Here is a 21,755-nt window from a genome sequence, read left to right on the forward strand (position 1 = left end):
GTCCCTCTAACCTCTATACCAGCTTATAATCAGTTTCCTTCTGTCCCTCCTGTCCCTCTAACCTCTATACCAGCTTAGTATCAGTTCCTTTCAGTCCCTCTGCCCTCTAACCTCTATACCAGCTTAGTATCAGTTCCTTCAGGTCCCTCTGTCCCTCTACCTCTATACCAGCTTAGTATCAGTTCCTTCTGTCCCTCTGTCCCTCTAACCTCTATACCAGCTTAGTATCAGTTCCTTCTGTCCCTCTGTCCCTCTAACCTCTATACCAGCTTAGTATCAGTTCCTTCTGTCCCTCTGTCCCTCTAACCTCTATACCAGCTTAGTATCAGTTCCTTCTGTCCCCTCTGTCCCTCTAACCTCTATACCAGCTTAGTATCAGTTCCTTCTGTCCCTCTGTCCCTCTAACCTCTATACCAGCTTAGTATCAGTTCCTTCAGTCCCTCTGTCCCTCTAACCTCTATACCAGCTTAGTATCAGTTCCTTCTGTCCCTCTGTCCCTCTAACCTCTATACCAGCTTAGTATCAGTTCCTTCTGTCCCTCTGTCCCTCTAACCTCTATACCAGCTTAGTATCAGTTCCTTCTGTCCCTCTGTCCCTCTAACCTCTATACCAGCTTAGTATCAGTTCCTTCTGTCCCTCTGTCCCTCTAACCTCTATACCAGCTTAGTATCAGTTCCTCTGTCCCTCTGTCCCTCTAACCTCTATACCAGCTTAGTATCAGTTCCTTCAGTCCTCTGTCCCTCTAACCGCTATACCAGCTCAGTATCAGTTCCTTCTGTCCTTCTGTCCCTCTACCCTATACAAGCTTAGGATCAGTTCCTTCAGTCCCTCTGTCCCTCTAACCTCTATACCAGCTTAGTATCAGTTCCTTCTGTCCCTCTGTCCCTCTCCCTCTATACCAGCTTAGTATCAGTTCCTTCTGTCCCCTCTGTCCCTCTAACCTCTATACCAGCTTAGTATCAGTTCCTTCTGTCCCTCTGTCCCTCTAACCTCTATACCAGCTTAGTATCAGTTCCTTCTGTCCCTCTGTCCTTCTAACCTCTATACCAGCTTAGTATCAGTTCCTCCTGTCCCTCTAACCTCTATATACCAGCTTAGTATCGTGTCCTTCGATCCCGCTGGTCCCTCTAACCTCTATAACCAGCTTAGTATGCATTCTTCTCAGTCCCTCGGTCCCGTCTAACCTCTATACCAGCTTAGTATCAGTTTCCTTCTGTCCCTCTGTCCCTCTAACCTCTATACCAGCTTAGTAATCAGTTCCTCTGTCCCTCTGTCCCTCTAACCTCTATACCAGCTTAGTATCAGTTCCTTCTGTCCCTCTGGTCCCTCTAACCTCTATACCAGCTTAGTACAGTTCCTTCTGTCCCTCTGTCCCTCTAACCTCTATACCAGCTTAGTATCAGTTCCTTCTGTCCCTCTGTCCCTCTAACCTCTATACCAGCTTAGTATCAGTTCCTTCATGTCCCTCTGTCCCTCTAACCTCTAACCAGCTTAGTATTCAGTCTGTCCCCTGTCCCTCTAACCTCTATACCAGCTTAGTATCAGTTCCTTCTGTCCCTCTGTCCCTCTAACCTCTATACCAGCTTAGTATCAGTTCCTTCAGTCCCCTCTGTCCCTCTAACCCTATACCAGCTTAGTATCAGTTCCTTCTGTCCCTCTGTCCCTCTAACCTCTATACCAGCTTAGTATCAGTCCTTCTGTCCCTCTGTCCCTCTAACCTCTATACCAGCTTAGTATCAGTTCCTTCTGTCCCTCTGTCCCTCTAACCTCTATACCAGCTTAGTATCAGTTCCTTCAGTCCCTCTGTCCCTCTAACCTCTATACCAGCTTAGTATCAGTTCCTTCTGTCCCTCTGTCCCTCTAACCTCTATACCAGCTTAGTATCAGTTCCTTCTGTCCCTCTGTCCCTCTAACCTCTATACCAGCTTAGTATCAGTTCCTTCTGTCCCCTGTCCTCTAACCTCTATACCAGCTTAGTATCAGTTCCTTCTGTCCCTCTGTCCCTCTAACCTCTATACCAGCTTAGTATCAGTTTCCTTCTGTCCCTCTGTCCCTCTAACCTCTATACCAGCTTAGTATCAGTTCCTTCTGTCCCTCTGTCCCTCTAACCTCTATACCAGCTTAGTATCAGTTCCTTCTGTCCCTCTGTCCCTCTAACCTCTATACCAGCTTAGTATCAGTTTCCTTCTGTCCCTCTGTCCCTCTAACCTCTATACCAGCTTAGTATCAGTTCCCTTCTGTCCCTCTGTCCCTCTAACCTCTATACCAGCTTAGTATCAGTTCCTTCTGTCCCTCTGTCCCTCTAACCTCTATACCAGCTTAGTATCAGTTCCTTCTGTCCCTCTGTCCCTCTAACCTCTATACCAGCTTAGTATCAGTTCCTTCTAGTCCCTCTGTCCCTCTAACCTCTATACCAGCTTAGTATCAGTTTCCTTCTGTCCCTCTGTCCCTCTAACCTCTATACCAGCTTAGTATCAGTTCCTTCTGTCCCTCTGTCCCTCTAACCTCTATACCAGCTTAGTATCAGTTCCTTCAGTCCCTCTGTCCCTCTAACCTCTATACCAGCTTAGTATCAGTTCCTTCAGTCCCTCTGTCCCTCTAACCTCTATACCAGCTTAGTATCAGTTCCTTCAGTCCCTCTGTCCCTCTAACCTCTATACCAGCTTAGTATCAGTTCCTTCAGTCCCTCTGTCCCTCTAACCTCTATACCAGCTTAGTATCAGTTCCTTCTGTCCCTCTGTCCCTCTAACCTCTATACCAGCTTAGTATCAGTTCCTTCTGTCCCTCTGTCCCTCTAACCTCTATACCAGCTTAGTAATCAGTTCCTTCTGTCCCTCTGGTCCCTCTACCTCTATACCAGCTTAGTATCAGTTCCTTCTGCCCTCTGTCCCTCCTAACCTCTATACCAGCTTAGTATCAGTTCCGTCTGTCCTCTGTCCCTCTAACCTCTATACCAGCTTAGTATCAGTTTCCTTTCTGTCCCTCTGTCCCTCTAACCTCTATACCAGCTTAGTATCAGTTTCTTCTGTCCCTCTGTCCCTCTAACCTCTATACCGCTTAGTATCAGTTCCTTCAGTCCCTCTGTCCCTCTAACCTCTATACCAGCTTAGTATCAGTTCCTTCAGTCCCTCTGTCCCTCTAACCTCTATACCAGCTTAGTATCAGTTCCTTCTGTCCCTCTGTCCCTCTAACCTCTATACCAGCTTAGTATCAGTGTCCTTCTGTCCCTCTGTCCCTCTACCTCTATACCAGCGTAGTATCAGTTCCTCAGTCCCTCTGTCCCTCTAACCTCTATACCAGCTTAGTATCAGTTCCTTCTGTCCCTCTGTCCCTCTAACCTCTATACCAGCTTAGTATCAGTTCCTTCTGTCCCTCTGTCCCTCTAACCTCTATACCAGCTCAGTATCAGTTCCTTCTGTCCCTCTGTCCCTCTAACCTCTATACCAGCTAGTATCAGTTCTTCTGTCCCTCTGTCCCTCTAACCTCTCTACCAGCTTAGTATCAGTTCCTTCTGTCCCTCTGTCCCTCTAACCTCTATACCAGCTTAGTATCAGTTCCTTCTGTCCCTTGTCCTCTAACCTCTATACCCAGCTTAGTATCAGTTCCTTCTGTCCCTCTGTCCCTCTACCTCTATACCAGCTTAGTATCAGTTCCTTCTGTCCCCTCTGTCCCTCTAACCTCTATACCAGCTTAGTATCAGTTCCTTCCTGTCCCTCTGTCCCTCTAACCTCTATACCAGCTTAGTATCAGTTCCTTCTGTCCCTCTGTCCCCTAACCTCTATACCAGCTTAGTATCAGTTCCTCTCTCCCTCTGTCCCTCTAACCTCTACACCAGCTTAGTATCAGTTCCTTCTGTCCCTCTGTCCCTCTAACCTCTATACCCGCTTAGTATCAGTTTCCTTCTGTCCCTCTGTCCCTCTAACCTCTATACCAGCTTAGTATCAGTTTCCTTCTGTCCCTCTGTCCCTCTAACCTCTATACCAGCTTAGTATCAGTTTCCTTCTGTCCCTCTGTCCCTCTAACCTCTAACCAGCTTAGTATCAGTTTCCTTCTGTCCCTCTGTCCCTCTACCTCTATACCAGCTTAGTATCAGTTCCTTCATCCCTCTGTCCCCTAACCTCTATACCAGCTTAGTATCAGTTCCTCTGTCCCTCTGTCCCTCTAACCTCTATACCAGCTTAGTTATCAGTTCCTTCTGTCCCTGCTGTCCGCTAACCTCTATACCAGCTTAGTATCAGTTCCTTTCCTAGTCCCTCTGTCTCTACTCTATACCAGCTAGTATCATTCTTCTGGCCCGCTGTCCCTCTAACCTCTATAACCGCTTAGTATCAGTTCCTTCTGTCCCTCTAGTCCTCTAACCTCTATACCAGCTTAGGAGCAGTGTCCGTCAGTCCCTCTGTCCTCTAACCTCTAATAACCAGCTTAGTATCAGTTCCTTCTGTCCCTCCTGGTCCCTCTAACCTCTATACCCAGCTTAGTAATCAGTTTCCTTCATGTCCCTCTGTCCCTCTAACCCTCTATACCAGCTTAGTATCAGTTCCTTCTGTCCCTCTGTCCCTCTAACCTCTATACCAGCTTAGTATCAGTTCCTTCTGTCCCTCTGTCCCTCTAACCTCTATACCAGCTTAGTATCAGTTCCTTCTGTCCCTCTGTCCCTCTAACCTCTATACCAGCTTGTATCAGTTCCTTCTGTCCCTCTGTCCCTCTAACCTCATACCAGCTTAGTTCAGTTCCTCAGTCCCTCTCCTCTGTCCCTCTACCTCTATACCAGCTTAGTATCAGTTCCTTATGTCCCTCTGTCCCTCTAACCCTATACCAGCTTAGTAGCAGTTTCCTTCAGTCCCTCTGTCCCTCTAACCTCTATACCAGCTTAGTATCAGTTCCTTCAGTCCCTCTGTCCCCTCTACCTCTATACCAGCTTAGTATCAGTTCCTTCTGTCCCTCTGTCCCTCTAACCTCTATACCAGCTTAGTATCAGTTTCCTTCTGTCCCTCTGTCCCTCTAACCTTATACCAGCTTAGTATCAGTTCCTTCTGTCCCTCTGTCCCTCTAACCTCTATACCAGCTTAGTATCAGTTCCTCAGTCCCTCTGTCCCTCTAACCTCTATACCAGCTTAGTATCAGTTCCTTCTGTCCCTCTGTCCCTCTAACCTCTATACCAGCTTAGTACAGCTTCCTTCTGTCCCTCTGTCCCGCTAACCTCTATACCAGCTTAGTATCATTTCCTTGTCCCTCTGTCCCTCTAACCTCTATACCAGCTTAGTATCAGTTCCTTCTGTCCCTCTGTCCCTCTAACCTCTATACCAGCTTAGTATCAGTTCCTTCTGTCCCTCTGTCCCTCTAACCTCTATACCAGCTTAGTATCAGTTTCCTTCTCCCTCTGTCCCTCTAACCTCTATACCATCTTAGTATCAGTTCCTTCTGTCCCTCTGTCCCTCTAACCTCTATACCAGCTTAGTATCAGTTCCTTCAGTCCCTCTGTCCCTCTAACCCTATACCACTTAGTATCAGTTCCTTCTGTCCCTCTGTCCCTCTAACCTCTATACCAGCTTAGTATCAGTTCCTTCTGTCCCTCTGTCCCTCTAACCTCTATCCAGCTTAGTATCAGTTCCTTCCGTCCCTCTGTCCCTCTAACCTCTATACCAGCTTAGTATCATTCCTTCGTCCCTCTGTCCCTCTAACCTCTATACCAGCTTAGTATCAGTTTCCTTCTGTCCCTCTGTCCCTCTAACCTCTATACCAGCCTTAGTATCAGTTCCTTCATGTCCCTCTGTCCCTCTAACCTCTATACCAGCTTAGTATCAGTTCCTTCTGTCCCTCTGTCCCTCTAACCTCTATACCAGCTTAGTATCAGATTCCCTTCAGGTGTCCCTCTGTCCCTCTAACCCTCATACCAGTTAGATCAGTTCCTCATGTCCCTCTGTCCCTCTAACCTCTATACCAGCTTTAGTATCAGTTCCTTCTAGTCCCTCTGTCCCTCTAACCTCTATCACAGCTTAGTATCAGTTTTTCCTTTCTGTCCCTCTGTCCCTCTAACCTCTATACCAGCTCAGTATCAGTTCCTTTCTGTCCCCTCTGTCCCTCTAACCCTCTATACCAGCTCTAGTATCAGTCCTTTCTGTCCCTCTGTCCCTCTAACCTCTATACCAGCTTAGTATCAGTTCCTTCAGTCCCTCTGTCCCTCTAACCTCTATACCAGCTCAGTATCAGTTCCTTCTGTCCCTCTGTCCCTCTAACCTCTATACCAGCTCAGTTAATCAGTTTCCTTTCTGACCCTCTGTCCCTCTAACCGTATACCAGTATAGTCCTTTCTGTCCCTCTGTCCTCTAACCTCTATACCAGCTTAGTATCAGTTCCTTCTGTCCCTCTGTCCCTCTAACCTCTATACCAGCTCAGTATCAGTTCCTCTGTCCCTCTGTCCCTCTAACCTCTATACCAGCTTAGTATCAGTTCCTTCTGTCCCTCTGTCCCTCTAACCTCTGATACCAGCTTAGTATCAGGTTCCTTCTGTCCCTCTGTCCCTCTAACCTCTATACCAGCTTAGTATCAGGTTCCTTCTGTCCCTCTGTCCCTATAACCTCTATCCAGCTTAGTATCAGTTCCTTCTGTCCCTCTGTCCCCTCTAACCTCTATACCAGCTTAGTATCAGTTCCTTCTGTCCCTCTGTCCCTCTAACATCTATACCAGCTTAGTATCAGTTCCTTCTGTCCCTCTGTCCCTCTAACCTCTATACCAGCTTAGTATCAGTTCTTCTGTCCATCTGTCCCTCTAACCTCTATACCAGCTTAGTATCAGTTCCTTCTGTCCCTCTGTCCCTCTAACCTCTATACCAGCTTAGTATCAGTTCCTTTCTGTCCCTCTGTCCCTCTAACCTCTATACCAGCTTAGTATCAGTTCCTTCTGTCCCTCTGTCCCTCTAACCTCTATACCAGCTTAGTATCAGTTCCTTCTGTCCCTCTGTCCCTCTAACATCTATACCAGCTTAGTATCAGTTCCTTCTGTCCCTCTGTCCCTCTAACCTCTATACCAGCTTAGTATCAGTTCCCTTCTGTCCCTCTGTCCCTCTAACCTCTATACCAGCTTAGTATCAGTTCCTTCTGTACCCTCTGTCCCTATAACCCTCTATTACCAGCTTAGTATCAGTTCTTCTGTCCCTCTGTCCCTCTAACCTCTATACCAGCTTAGTATCAGTTCCTTCTGTTCCCTCTGTCCCTCTAACCTCTATACCAGCTTAGTATCCGTTCCCTTCTGTCCCTCTGTCCCTCTAACCTCTATACCAGCTTAGTATCAGTTCCTTCTGTCCCTCTGTCCCTCTAACCTCTATACCAGTTAGTATCAGTTCCTTCGTCCCTCTGTCCCTCTAACCTCTATAACCTCATATACCAGCTTACCTATCAGTTCCTTCAGTCCCTCTGTCCCTCTAACCTTCCTCTACCAGCTCTCTGTATCATTTCCTTCACTGTCCCTCATGCTCCTCTTAACCTCTCATACCGCTTAGTATCAGTTCCTTCTGGTCCCTCTGTCCCTCTAACCTCTATAACAGCTTAGTATCCGTTCCTTCATGTCCCTTCTGCTCCCTCTAACCTCTATACCAGCTCAGTATCAGTTCCTTCTGTCACATCCTGTCCCTCTAACCTCTATACCAGCTTAGTATCAGAACCCATTTTCCTTCTGTCCCTCTGTTCCCTCTACAACTCTATACCAGCACCGCTTAGTATCAGTTCCCTTCCTGTCCCTCTGTCCCTCTAACCTCTATACCAGCTTACGTAATCAGTTCCTTCTGCTCCCTCTGTCCCTCTAACCTCTATACCAGCTTAGTAATCAGTTTCCTTTCTGTCCCTCTGTCCCTTCTAACCTCTATACCAGCTTAGTCTCAGTTCCTTCAGTCCCTCTGTCCCTCTAACCTCTATACCAGCTTAGTATCAGTTCCTCAGTCCCTCTGTCCCTCTAACCTCTATTACCAGCTTTAGTATCCCAGTCTCCTTCTGTCCCTCTGTCCCTCTAACCTCTATACCAGCTTAGTATCAGTTCCTTCTGTCCCTCTGTCCCTCTAACCTCTATACCAGCTTAGTATCAGTTCCTTCTGTCCCTCTGTCCCTCTAACCTCTATACCAGCTTAGTATCAGTTCCTTCTGTCCCTCTGTCCTTCTAACTTCTATTATCCAATCTCTCTACCTCCTCTCCCCCTCCCCTCATCACCTGTCCCTTCCCTCTGCCATCTCTTCTCCTACCCCTCCCTCCTTACCAGCTTTGACTCTGATGTTGGGGCTGCGGATCTTGCCAGCCTGGTTCTCTGCGGTGCAGAAGTAGTCGTTGTCGTGGATGTAGGAGTTGAAGGCGGAGGGAGAGAAGGGGTAGAGTTGGAGGGTGCCGTTGGCATGGACGTGACGGATGTGGGGCACGTCGTAGATGTCATCGCCGGTGGCCAGGTACCAGCGTAGGATGGCGGTGGGGGTGCCGCCCGCCGGGCAGGGCAGAGACACCCCCACCGAGCTGGAGTAGGTGAGCCTCTGGAGGGACGCGTTCACAAAGTACAGCCTGGTAGAGCCCACATCCTCGCTGTGTACTGCATGGGGAGAGAGACATCACAGTCAGTAATAGGTAGTGTAGAGAGAAGAACAGTACAACAACAGAACAACAGAACAGTAGAACAGTAAAACGGTAGAACAGTAGAACAGTAGCAAGGTAGAACTATAGAACTGTAGAACAGTAGAACAGTAGAACTGTAGAACAGTAGAACTATAGAACAGTAGAACTGTAGAACAGTAGAACAGTAGACAAGTAGAACTGTAGAACTGTAGAACAGCAGAACAGTAGAATAGTAGAACTGTAGAACAGTGGAACAGTAGAAAGGTAGAACAGTAGAACAGTAGAACAGTTGAACTGTAGAACAGTAGAACTATAGAACTGTAAAACAGCAGAACAGTAGAACTGTAGAACAGTAGAACTGTAGAACAGTAGAATAGTAGAACTGTAGAACTATAGAACAGTAGAACTGTAGAACAGTAGAACAGTAGACAAGTAGAACTGTAGAACTGTAGAACAGCAGAACAGTAGAATAGTAGAACTGTAGAACAGTGGAACAGTAGAAAGGTAGAACAGTAGAACAGTAGAACAGTTGAACTGTAGAACTGTAGAACTGTAGAACAGTAGAACTATAGAACTGTAAAACAGCAGAACAGTAGAACTGTAGAACAGTAGAACTGTTGAACAGTAGAATAGTAGAACTGTAGAACTGTAGAACAGTAGAACTGTAGAACTGTAGAACTGTAGAACAGTAGAACAGTAGAACTGTAGAACTGTAGAACTGTAGAACAGAGGAATAGTAGAACTGTAAAAAAGTTGAACTGTAGAACAGTAGAACAGTGGAACTGTAGGACAGTAGAACTATAGAACAGTAGAACAGTAGAACTGTAGAACAGCAGAAAGGTAGAATAGTAGAACTGTAGAACAGTAGAACTGTAGAACAGTAGAATAGTAGAACTGTAGAACTGTAGAACTGTAGAACAGTGGAACAGTAGAACTGTAGAACAGCGGAACAGCAGAATAGTAGAACTGTAAAACAGTAGAACTGTAGGACAGTAGAACTGTAGAACTATAGAACAGTAGAACAGTAGAACTGTAGAACTGTAGAACAGTAGAATAGTAGAACTGTAGAACAGTAGAACAGTAGAACTGGAGAACTGTAGAACAATAGAACTGTAGAACAGTAGAACAGCAGAACAGTAGAACAATAGAATAGTAGAACTGTAGAACAGTACAATAGTAGAACTATAGAACAGTAGAACAGTAGAACTGTAGAACAGTAGAACTGTAGAAAAGTAGAACAGTAGAATTGTCGTAGAGTAGTAGAACTGTAGAACAGTAGAACAGTAGAACTACAGAGCAGTAGAACAGTGGAACTATAGAACAGTAGAACTGTAGAACAGTAGAACAGTAGAACTACAGAGCAGTAGAACAGTGGAACTATAGAACAGTAGAACAGTATAATAGTAGAACAGTAGAACGGTAGAACTGTAGAACAGTAGAACTATAGAACAGTAGAACAGTAGAATAGTAGAACTGTAGAACTGTAGAACTGTAGTAGAGTAGTAGAACTGTAGAACAGTAGAACAGTACAACAGTACAACAGTAGAACAGTAGAACTGTAGAACAGTAGAACAGTAGAACTGTAGAACAGTAGAACAGTACAATAGTAGAACTGTAGAACAGTAGAACTGTAGTAGAGTAGTAGAACTGTAGAACAGTAGAACAGTACAACAGTACAACAGTATAACAGTAGAACTGTAGATCAGTAGAACAGTAGAACTGTATAACTGTAGTAGAGTAGTAGAACAGTAGAACTGTAGAACTGTAGAACAGTATAACTGTAGATCTTTAGAACAGTTGAACAGTAGAACTGTAGTAGAGTAGAATAGTGGAACTGTAGAACTGTAGAACAGTAGAACTGTAGAACAGTAGAACTATAGAACAGTAGAACAGTAGAACTGTAGAACTGTATAACAATAGAACTGTAGAACAGTAGAACTATAGAACAGTAGAACTGTAGAAAAGTAGAATAGTAGAACTGTAGAACAGTAGAACTATAGAATAGTAGAACAGTAGAACTGTAGAACAGTAGAACTGTAGAAAAGTAGAATAGTAGAACAGTAGAACAGTAGAACAGTAGAACAGTAGAACTGTCGTAGAGTAGTAGAACTGTAGAACAGTAGAACAGTAGAACTACATTTACATTTCTACATTTAGTCATTTAGCAGACGCTCTTATCCAGAGCGACTTACAGTAGTGAATGCATACATTTCATACAATTTCATACATTTTATTTTATTTTTTATTTTTTCCTGTGCAGAGCAGTAGAACAGTGGAATTATAGAACAGTAGAACAGTATAATAGTAGAACAGTAGAACGGTAGAACTGTAGAACAGTAGAACTATAGAACAGTAGAACAGTAGAACTGTAGAACAGTAGAACTGTAGAACTGTAGAACTGTAGTAGAGTAGTAGAACTGTAGAACTGTAGAACAGTAGAACAGTAGAACTATAGAACAGTAGAACAGTAGAACAGTAGAACTGTAGAACTGTAGAACAGTAGAACAGTACAATAGTAGAACTGTAGAACAGTAGAACTGTAGTAGAGTAGTAGAACTGTAGAACAGTAGAACAGTACAACAGTACAACAGTAGAACTGTAGAACAGTAGAACTGTAGAACAGTAGAACAGTACAACAGTACAACAGTAGAACAGTAGAACTGTATAACTGTAGTAGAGTAGAACTGTAGAACAGTAGAACTGTATAACTGTAGTAGAGTAGAACTGTAGAACAGTAGAACAGTATAACTGTAGATCTTTAGAACAGTTGAACAGTAGAACTGTAGTAGAGTAGAACTGTAGAACAGTAGAACTGTAGAACTGTAGAACAGTATAATAGTAGAACAGTAGAACTGTAGTAGAGTAGTAGAACAGTAGAACTGTAGAACTGTGGAACTGTGGAACAGTAGAACAGTAGAACTGTAGAGCTGTAGAACAGTAGAACAGTGGAACAGTGGAACTGTGGAACAGTAGAACAGTAGAACTGTAGAACTGTAGAACTGTAGAACAGTAGAACTGCAGAACAGTAGAACAGTAGAACAGTAGAACTGCAGAACAGTAGAACAGTAGAATAGTAGAACTGTAGAACAGTAGAACAGTAGAATAGTACAACTGCAGAACAGTAGAACAGTAGAATAGTAGAACTGTATAAGTGTCACTGTTGTGAAATTACAGATGAGGAACTGCTTGAAAAACACACTGTTGAGCACCATATTCAAAACACACATCTGGAAATCTGCATTATTCAATAAATAGTTCAATTAAAGTCATCATAAAAGAGAGACTGTAAAGTAATGACCACATAAACAGATGTTACAGACCAGAAGACAACAAGGAAAAGGAATGCCCTTCAAATGTGGAGCAAAATAATCAGAACAAATGTCAAATGTCCAGCTGCAAACATCAGTCATGTGATGCAGAAAGCCAGGGATTTGGGCTAAAGCCTCTGTTGGGTTAGGTGGATGTGGGAGGAGGCCTCTACCTTCACACACACACACACACACACACACACACACACACACACACACACACACACACACTCGCAGAGAAAACACAAGTTATGTGATTGGAATTTGTATGCCAGACGCAGAGTTAAATCGGTTTAATCTCCTTTCATATTTAACACACACGTATACACACCACACACACACATCAGGAGTGTTCCTCCTGGGTATTCAGATTAGGGACACACATCCCCAGCAGAGAGAGAAAGGGAGGTCCCCACATTTAGGGTCAAATAGGGGAAGATTAGAAGAGAGAGAAATGACCCTGTCATAGATGGACAGATGTGTCCAAATCATCACCATGTAATACACACATTTTCTCCAACTCCCATTCTGTATCAGCGTTCAGGATCAACTCAGCACACAGAGTTCAACTCATTCATCTAACCAGGATAAATAGCATATGTATGAATGAAGCAAAATGATCTGTAGCCAAAACGTAACTCTTAATGGAGCTTCAGAGATCCGAGAAATCACCCCACGAGGAACATGCTTACATCTAGCTGTAGACTCTCTATTGTCCAGTCCCTCCGACACCACTGTCCAGCCTCTCCGACACCACTGTCCAGCCCCTCCGACACCACTGTCTAGCCTCTCCGACACCACTGTCCAGTCCCTCCGACACCACTGTCCAGCCTCTCCGACACCACTGTCCAGCCCCTCCGACACCACTGTCCAGCCTCTCCGACACCACTGTCCAGCCCCTAAGACACCACTGTCCAGTCCCTCCGACACCACTGTCCAGCCTCTCCGACACCACTGTCCAGCCCCTCCGACACCACTGTCCAGCCCCTCCGACACCACTGTCCAGTCCCTCCGACACCACTGTCCAGTCCCTCCGACACCACTGTCCAGCCCCTCCGACACCACTGTCCAGCCTCTCCGACACCACTGTCCAGTCCCTCCGACACCACTGACCAGCCTCTCCGACACCACTGTCCAGCCCCTCCGACACCACTGTCCAGCCCCTAAGACACCACTGTCCAGCCCCTCCGACACCACTGTCCAGTCCCTCCGACACCACTGTCCAGTCCCTCCGACACCACTGTCTAGCCCTTCCGACACCACTGTCCAGACCCTCCGACACCACTGTCCAGTCCCTCCGACACCACTGTCCAGTCCCTCCGACACCACTGTCCAGCCCCTCCGACACCACTGTCCAGCCACTCCGACACCACTGTCCAGCCCCTCCGACACCACTGTCCAGTCTCTCCGACACCACTGTCCAGTCCCTCCGACACCACTGTCCAGCCCCTCCGACACCACTGTCCAGTCTCTCCGACACCACTGTCCAGCCCCTCCGACACCACTGTCCAGCCCCTCCGACACCACTGTCCAGTCCCTCCGACACCACTGTCCAGTCCCTCCGACACCACTGTCCAGTCCCTCCGACACCACTGTCCAGCCCCTCCGACACCACTGTCCAGTCCCTCCGACACCACTGTCCAGCCCCTCCGACACCACTGTCCAGTCCCTCCGACACCACTGTCCAGTCCCTCCGACACCACTGTCCAGCCCCTCCGACACCACTGTCCAGCCCTTCCGACACCACTGTCCAGTCCCTCCGACACCACTGTCCAGCCCCTCCGACACCACTGTCCAGTCCCTCCGACACCACTGACCAGCCTCTCCGACACCACTGTCCAGCCCCTCCGACACCACTGTCCAGCCCCTCCGACACCACTGTCCAGCCCCTCCGACACCACTGTCCAGTCCCTCCGACACCACTGTCCAGCCCCTCCGACACCACTGTCCAGCCCCTCCGACACCACTGTCCAGCGTCTCTGACACCACTGTCCAGTCCCTCCGACACCACTGACCAGCCTCTCCGACACCACTGTCCAGCCCCTCCGACACCACTGTCCAAACATCTGCACCAGGCTCTCTAGTACCCTTCTGGTAAACACATACATCCCTTTCATACACAGACCAAAATCCCACTAATTTACCATGCCTGCTTCTTTATACCAGCTGTTGGTACATCTATCTGAAAGGGGTAAAAAACATTGTAAATTAAACCCCACCTAAAGACCTAGTCATGACTCCTGCATTTTCACAGAACCTGTAACCAAAATACAGCTATCGGTACTGTGTGAATGGTTCTCTGCTTTTTCTGCAGGTAAATTCATCAACACTTCCATTGTTTAACACCTCCTTAATTTGAAATTCAAACATCCCCCATGGGTTAACAACACCCACACCCCTCCCAATGTGCCAGTTAACCACTGACATGTATAAAAGGGGTATACCTGCAAGAAAGTGGTAAATAAGGGGCTATTTGAAAGGGGCTCATTGCCTTACATTTACAGGTAATATACCACATCTTCTATCTGAAATGGATATTAGATCATGGACTCATTAAATGTAAATTTGTGTATGCAAGTATGTACCTTGTGTTGTTGACAGACAGGTTATTTACATGTGTAGATTCAGATGGTGGTGATAACAACACATCAAACCATGAAGCGTTTTCTCCCGGAATCAGCACCATGGACAGAGGGTATCCATTAACCCTACAGTAAGAACAGCACCATAGACAGTCTATACATTAACCCTACAGTAAGAACAGCACCATGGACAGAGGGTATCCATTAACCCTACAGTAAGAACAGCACCATAGACAGTCTATACATTAACCCTACAGTAAGAACAGCACCATGGACAGAGGGTATCCATTAACCCTACAGTAAGAACAACACCATAGACAGTCTATACATTAACCCTACAGTAAGAACAGCACCATGGACAGAGGGTATACATTAACCCTACAGTAAAAACAGCACCATAGACAGTCTATACATTAACCTTACAGTAAGAACAGCACCATGGACAGAGGGTATCCATTAGCCCTACAGTAAGAACAGCACCATAGATAGTCTATACATTAGCCCTACAGTAAGAACAGCACCATGGACAGAGGCTATACATTAACCCTACAGTAAGAACAGCACCATAGACAGTCTATACATTAACCCTACAGTAAGAACAGCACCATGGACAGAGGCTATACATTAACCCTACAGTAAGACCAGCACCATGGACAGAGGGTATCCATTAACCCTACGGTAAGATCAGCACCATGGACAGAGGCTATACATTAGCCCTACAGTAAGATCAGCACCATGGACAGAGGGTATCCATTAACCCTACAGTAAGATCAGCACCATGGACAGTCTATACATTAACCCTACAGTAAGATCAGCACCATGGACAGTCTATACATTAACCCTACGGTAAGACCAGCACCATGGACAGTCTATACATTGAACCTAGAGTAAGTTCAGCTCCTCTGGATAATGATGTATGTCAACTGAGGGCAGCATGCTAGAGATGGTAAATATGAACTCTAGCCATCCATCTGATGGTGGGCTACTGAATCCAGGTCAGACATACTCCCCCACCCCCTGCAGATTACTGATAATGGCCCTCGAGCATAAAGCCCATATTAAAGATTGCAATATCTATAATCTCCCAATGGGGGAACAGGATGAAAGTGGAGGGGTGGAAGGGGGCTAAAAGCTGGGGGTCACCCTGAGCGCTTAGAGGAGCTGGGGGGGCTGGGAAGCAGGACCACATCTCTTTAGATTAGGGGCCTGGGGGGTGAGGAGGCTGGGGGGGCAGAGGGCACTGTACTGGGCAGGGTGGAGTGGCACTCAAAAGCTGTCAGAAACAGACACACATACACCACACACACAACAAACACACACTCAAGGGCTGTCAGAAACAGAAACAGACACACATACACCACACACACAACAAACACACACTCAAGGGCTGTCAGAAACAGAAACAGACACACAAACACCACACACACGACAAACACACATACACACATGCTCTGAGCTTCCCTTAGGATACACTCAAACTGGGAGGTGAAAGAGGGGTTGCCATGGTGGCACTGACATGTGACTAACAAAAGGCATACAACATGCTACATGTGAATGTAGTGTGAATACATTTTATGTGTATTTTGAGTGGGTGAACTTGGGGCGAGTGACTTCCATGTTCCATCCAAGTCAATGGGAGAAGAAACCAAAGAGGCAACCAGTTGCTAAAATGGCCAACTCCATTTTGTGGAATCAGTGACTGCTTTTAAGACAAACTAGTCTGGATGGAACCAATCATACAGCCAAAACATTCTAGTATCCCATTTCAATGTGCATTGACTGTCAGCTTATTACTGTACTATGTCATGCTAACACATCAACCAATGCCCTTCCAGTCAAATTCAGTCCAAAGCATCAGCGTTGACCTGTCGAGCTGGGAGTTCAGTCCAAAGCATCAGCGTTGACCTGTCGAGCTGGGAGTTCAGTCCAAAGCATCAGCGTTGACCTGTCGAGCTGGGAGTTCAGTCCAAAGCATCAGCGTTGACCTGTCGAGCTGGGAGTTCAGTCCAAAGCCGTTAAGAAAACACGATGAGGAAAAACAATGGAAAAGATAGACAGCGAAACATCCATCTCCCCTTATTTATTGTGGGGTATTTTCGTTGCAGTGCATTGGAGCCTGCTAATAGTGCTGGTAGAGCTGAGCCCTGGTTGGCTGGTTAGCTGGCTACAGGAGTGAGTGTGCGCAGAACACACTGAGACACTATTTTATGCAGCCTGCTAGAGAACGAGACATGAATATGTATGTCGAGAGGCAGAAGCCATTGCCTATGCAATACTTCATTATGCATAATGCAGCTGGCCTACGCCACTCACTCCACACACACACACATGCACTCCACACACACAAATACACACACACACACACACACACACACAATTGTATTACGTGTTAAACACGATACACACACTGATGAGCTGGTAAACAAATGCCAACATTCCCACCACCCTCACCCCCTTAATACACAAACTCTCACACCCTCACTCCCTGAACCCAACCAAATGCATAACGCCTTCTTCTCTTCTCCATCTTCCCCCCTTTTCTCCATCTCTCCCTCATTCTCTCTTTAACCCTCTGCTCATGTGCATACACATCAGTGCTCTCTTGCAACCCCCATCCTCCTCTCTTTCTCTCTGTCACACATCATGGAGCGCCTCTTCCCATGGAGACAGATGTAGGATCATTTTCAGCCAGACTGAAACTCCACTTCCTCCTTTCCTTTCCTTCCCTCCATCTCCCTGTGCTCTTCATTCCCCTCCGTTCCCTCCATCGATCCATCTCTAACCTTCCGAATGCTAGCTATCTCAGATCTTGGTGAGTCTCACAGAGACTTTTGAAGTTGTGTGCCAACGTGTTTGCATTTAGAACTGAGCGAATCAAATATTTTCCTGTGTGTGTGTCTGTGTTTGCTTGTGTGTGTGTGTGTGTGTGTGTGTGTGTGTGTGTGTGTGTGTGTGTGTGTGTGTGTGTGTGTGTGTGTGTGTGTGTGTGTGTGTGTGTGAGGAGCAGGGGGAGGTTAAGTACATAAAAATGAAAAAGGAGAGACAGGGAGATGGAAGTAGGAGTAAGCAGGGCCGGCTCTATTCATAAGCGACATTAGCGACATAAGCGGCCGCTAGGGGTAATTCCTATAGCAGAAATTCTCGTTTAGGTTCCACCTCCGAAGAATGAAGCATGCTGATAATCAGGGGTTGGAACCAGTTCAGGGAACAGAACCGAAAACTAGAAAATAAACGGAACCGGAAACGAAAGTGATCTATACTGTTCCAGAACAGAACCACTATTTTAAAAGCACGAGAACCGCTTAATAACGTTATTTTACGTTACAGACATTTTTCTTTGTCCCACAAAAAAACCCTGCAACAAATCACCTATGCAAACCCTCACTCTGTCACTTAGGAACTTATTCCAGTGTCTGCCTGCAAGATGTTGTGTGTGTTTGTGTGTGTTTAGGCTACCTTCCCCTCCACCTCTGAATGCTGCAATAGGCTACTGTGCTGACATTACACACCAGACCTTTACAAGCATGATTCATCTTTTTTATTAGCTAGAGAAGAATGGATTCACTTTTTTAATGCTAGTTAAGGATACTATAGGCCTAGTTATCACATTTCACACTGGATTTATTAACTCCAAAAAGATAAGAGGGGTTTTTGATTCTGATGCCACTCTGCACACACGCTTGTTAGCTTGCTAGCTAGTTAGCTCAAAGGACATTAAAACTTCCTTCAAAGAATCTGCTCCTCCTAGGTATAGTTCTGTATACCTAATTCAGATAATGCATGTCATAACAACATGCCCAGTACTTCAATCCTCTTCCTCACCCCTCTCTCGCTTTCTCCACACCTACATATTGCGCCATAGGCTACACGTGTCTGTTCATCATGTACATAAACAACTAGCTTGCCAGGTCTATCCAACTGGTGAAGTCATTTAATGAGCTTAATGTAAAAAACGGTTGATTTCAAAGGTGAAAAAATGAACAGAAAGGAACGATATAAACTGTTAATTGTTTTTTGTTCGAACCGGTTCAGAACGTTATTTTACTGGTCAGAACAGTGTAACGGGGGAAAAAATGTGGTTCTGTTCAGAATGAAACCATTGGAAAATTAGAAAAAATATATTTTGGTTCCAACACCTGCAGCTAATACATATTCACGAATTGGCGGTGGGAACGTTGTGGTGATTTCCACGTGGAGTGGAGAAATAACAACAAGTAGGCAGCTGACAGTGTAGCTAGCTATTATGCTAACCTTATATAGCTAGCTAATGTTGTATGTTGTTGCTACATAGTACTCAGAAGATTAGCCAGCTGGCTAGGCTATGGCTGGTTCTGGAGCTGGATTTGTCATAAGCATTTAGGGAAAACTTCGCCACAGATGGATACGGGAATCAGTATATTTGACTTTGCCAACTATTGTTATCTCCAAAGTTTTGGCATCTTCCATAAATTGCGGCCGTGAATCTGCCATAGAAATACAAAGGAGATTAAGCTCTGGTAATATGGATAGCCTAACTATTGAACGGTTTGGACTACAGAATGCGTTTTTGTTCTACATGGTAGGCTGTGCTACAGCAATGCCAAGTCAGCCCGTGCTCATGCCATGGTTCTGACAGCTAGGTGAAGTGAAATGATAGGCGACGCAAATGATATGTAACAATGCCATGAGCATATTGCACACGAAACCCCAATACAAATGTTACAACAGCACAAAATAGACAAACGTTTGTGGGTTTATCTATTTTCTTTTGCAGGTGCCTTTTCATTATAGAATAGACACTTGTGATTTCTACCTGCACCAATCAAAGTAGTGGAGCGTGACTTAAACCATTCATCTTGGGGCGACAGGGGGAGCAGAGTTCCAAAATGCAATCATATCACACACAATTTTACCATTTATAAAATGGTCATATATTTTTTTGGGACAAACTAGATAAACTATAAGTGAAACTTGACAAATTATCCAATGGATTATGATACTTTGCTGGTAAAAGTGGAGGTGTGAAAACATACGTTTGCACCCCTATTTTAATTTACTCCATGGCTCAGGCAGCCAAGTGTAGACTGGTGTGAAAAGCTGTTTGGCTAAGTGAAAGATGATATATTATATTGCTCAGCTAAATCGCGAATCACAAACAGGAAGAACTTTGCAGGAGTTTCTGATGAATTAACACTACCATGCTAGTGGGCGGTAACATCCAGATAAAACCCAGCTCTGAAAAGTATTATCACGTCATTTCATAGGGGAAACACACGGCATTGGCACAGAAAATATCCAATGGTACCACTTCATCCCCAAATATATTACACTTTGACTAAAACTATGACTTATTGACTTAAATCGTTGTGCAACATCATGGGTAAGCTATGGGCATTGTCTATCAGCTGAAAAAAAAGTTAATTTCCACTCTTGTGGGCGTTTAAAACTGCCAAAAAAAATCTCTACACCCCATGGCAAAATGGGTAGAATTGCAAGAAATAAGGTGTAAAACTGCAAAAATGTTCTCTCTGCCCCATGGCAAAAAAAGGCCAGGCACCACACCTTAATATGGATTTGTGTTTCTCTTAATCCTATCACAATCAACTTTTATCTGTTGAATGTAGACTTAAATAAAACACTTTTGGTATATACATATACACTTTATAAATACATACATTTTAAAGTGGTTAAAATTCATAAAAATGTTGATGACGCAGTGTGATAAACTAAAGAAAATATTCATTTTAACCAAGTTTTTGAAATGTTTATGTTTCCTTTTTGAAAAAACGAATATTATTGGACCAAAATACCAACAAATCTCAAAATGGATAGGTAGATGCAAAAATGTCATTTCAGCCTGTGGTGCCTGGCCTTAAATTTGTCATAAAAGGTTTCAAAAAATTCTCTCCACCTCATGGCAAAATGTGTAGAATTTCAGGAAATGTACTTTAAAAACATAAATATTTCCCTCCGCCATGAAGAGAGGGGCCACTAAAATGTTTTGCAGCGAGGTGGTGGGCCCCCCAACCAAATCTCGCTTAGGGCCCCCAAAAGGCTAGAGTCAGCCCTGGGTGTAAGCTTATGAACAATCCTTAGGGGTCTGGGATAAGGTGGTTGGTGTGGGGTGGGGAGGAGTGAGTGAGTGCTGGGCTGGGGGGTTGTTGGGGGTTACATCTCATCAAGGCATGGGTTTTGCTCCCCCTGCTTTCTGTACACCCAATACGCCCCCCAGGCCCATGCTGCGTCAGTGAAAAGTGTGCTTCTTCAGCAGTCCCCGTGGACACGTTCACCCTCACATCAAAGCAGCCAGTTTCTCTCTTAATGTGAATATCAAATCTGTGGATCACAAGTCCCAGCACAGTCTGCATAAAACCGCCCCTCCCCCATCCTTTAATTCTGCCTAGTGATGAGGGAGAGAGCGGGAGGGGGAGTGTGTGAGTGAGTGAGCGACTAATGGAGAGTGAGTGAAAGAGCGAGAGAGAGAACATACCTTAGACAAAAACAACCACCTGCTAGCCGAGTTCTAGCATTAAAATTCCCTCAAAACCATGAAGAACAGAGGTGATAAAAGACTATCAACTTAGATACCTCACCTGTTGTTCATAACGCGTGTTTCATATCCCTGTTTTTCAAACATATTCGTTATCCATTTTAATAATCTAATGCATTTTTGCCGAGTTACTTTATCCCATTCTGGTACGCTACGTTGTAAGGATGGGTTGAGAGAAGAGGGAGAGGATGTGGAGAGACGAATAGAAAAGCAAATGGGAAACGCAAAGGGGATCCTTGGGACGTCCAACTTTGATGCCCCCCCATTGAAGTTGAAATTTAAGACGGTTAATGTAAGGGTTAGGTACGATGTGCCATGACGATATGACATGAGCCTATCGCTGAAAGTTCCATGGCTCCTCTCCGCGCGCTCTGAAATCCCCTGCGCTCCCATGCCAGCCTCACCACTGCAACGCACCACTTTTACACCAGCAGCAGTAACGTTCAGCCTACTGTACATCTGACAACATTATTCAACTACTAATCACCACTACACCGAGGTAAAAAGCACCTTTCGAGTTCCTTACTAGAGTCAAGGGCAACTCCGGCCGAGGACATAGAAATAGTTTTGAACCCACATGAAGTCCATTGAAAAAGTTTGCGGGATGATTTTTTACGGGAGGGAAGTTTGAAGGTTTCTTTGGGCTCAAAACGAAAACAATAATAAATAAAAATTCTAACATTAGGCCTTTTTACCTTTTTACGAGTAGGTTAAGACTATTTGACTCCCAGCACAGACTCAAGGAGT

At 45.3% G+C, this 21,755-nt stretch overlaps 1 protein-coding gene across 1 annotated transcript in view; it reads right to left on the reverse strand.

The window, feature by feature from the left end:
- LOC115153750 (Down syndrome cell adhesion molecule-like protein 1) overlaps positions 1-21,755 on the reverse strand; it is a 137,582-nt gene that overhangs the window by 112,749 nt on the left and 3,078 nt on the right. The window contains exon 2 of the mRNA XM_029699334.1: positions 8,246-8,566. Coding sequence (XP_029555194.1) covers positions 8,246-8,566 — 321 coding nt within the window. The remainder of the gene's footprint in view (positions 1-8,245; positions 8,567-21,755) is intronic.

The sequence above is a fragment of the Salmo trutta genome, chromosome 19 (genome assembly GCF_901001165.1).
Source record: "Salmo trutta chromosome 19, fSalTru1.1, whole genome shotgun sequence".
Lineage (NCBI taxonomy): Eukaryota > Metazoa > Chordata > Actinopteri > Salmoniformes > Salmonidae > Salmo > Salmo trutta.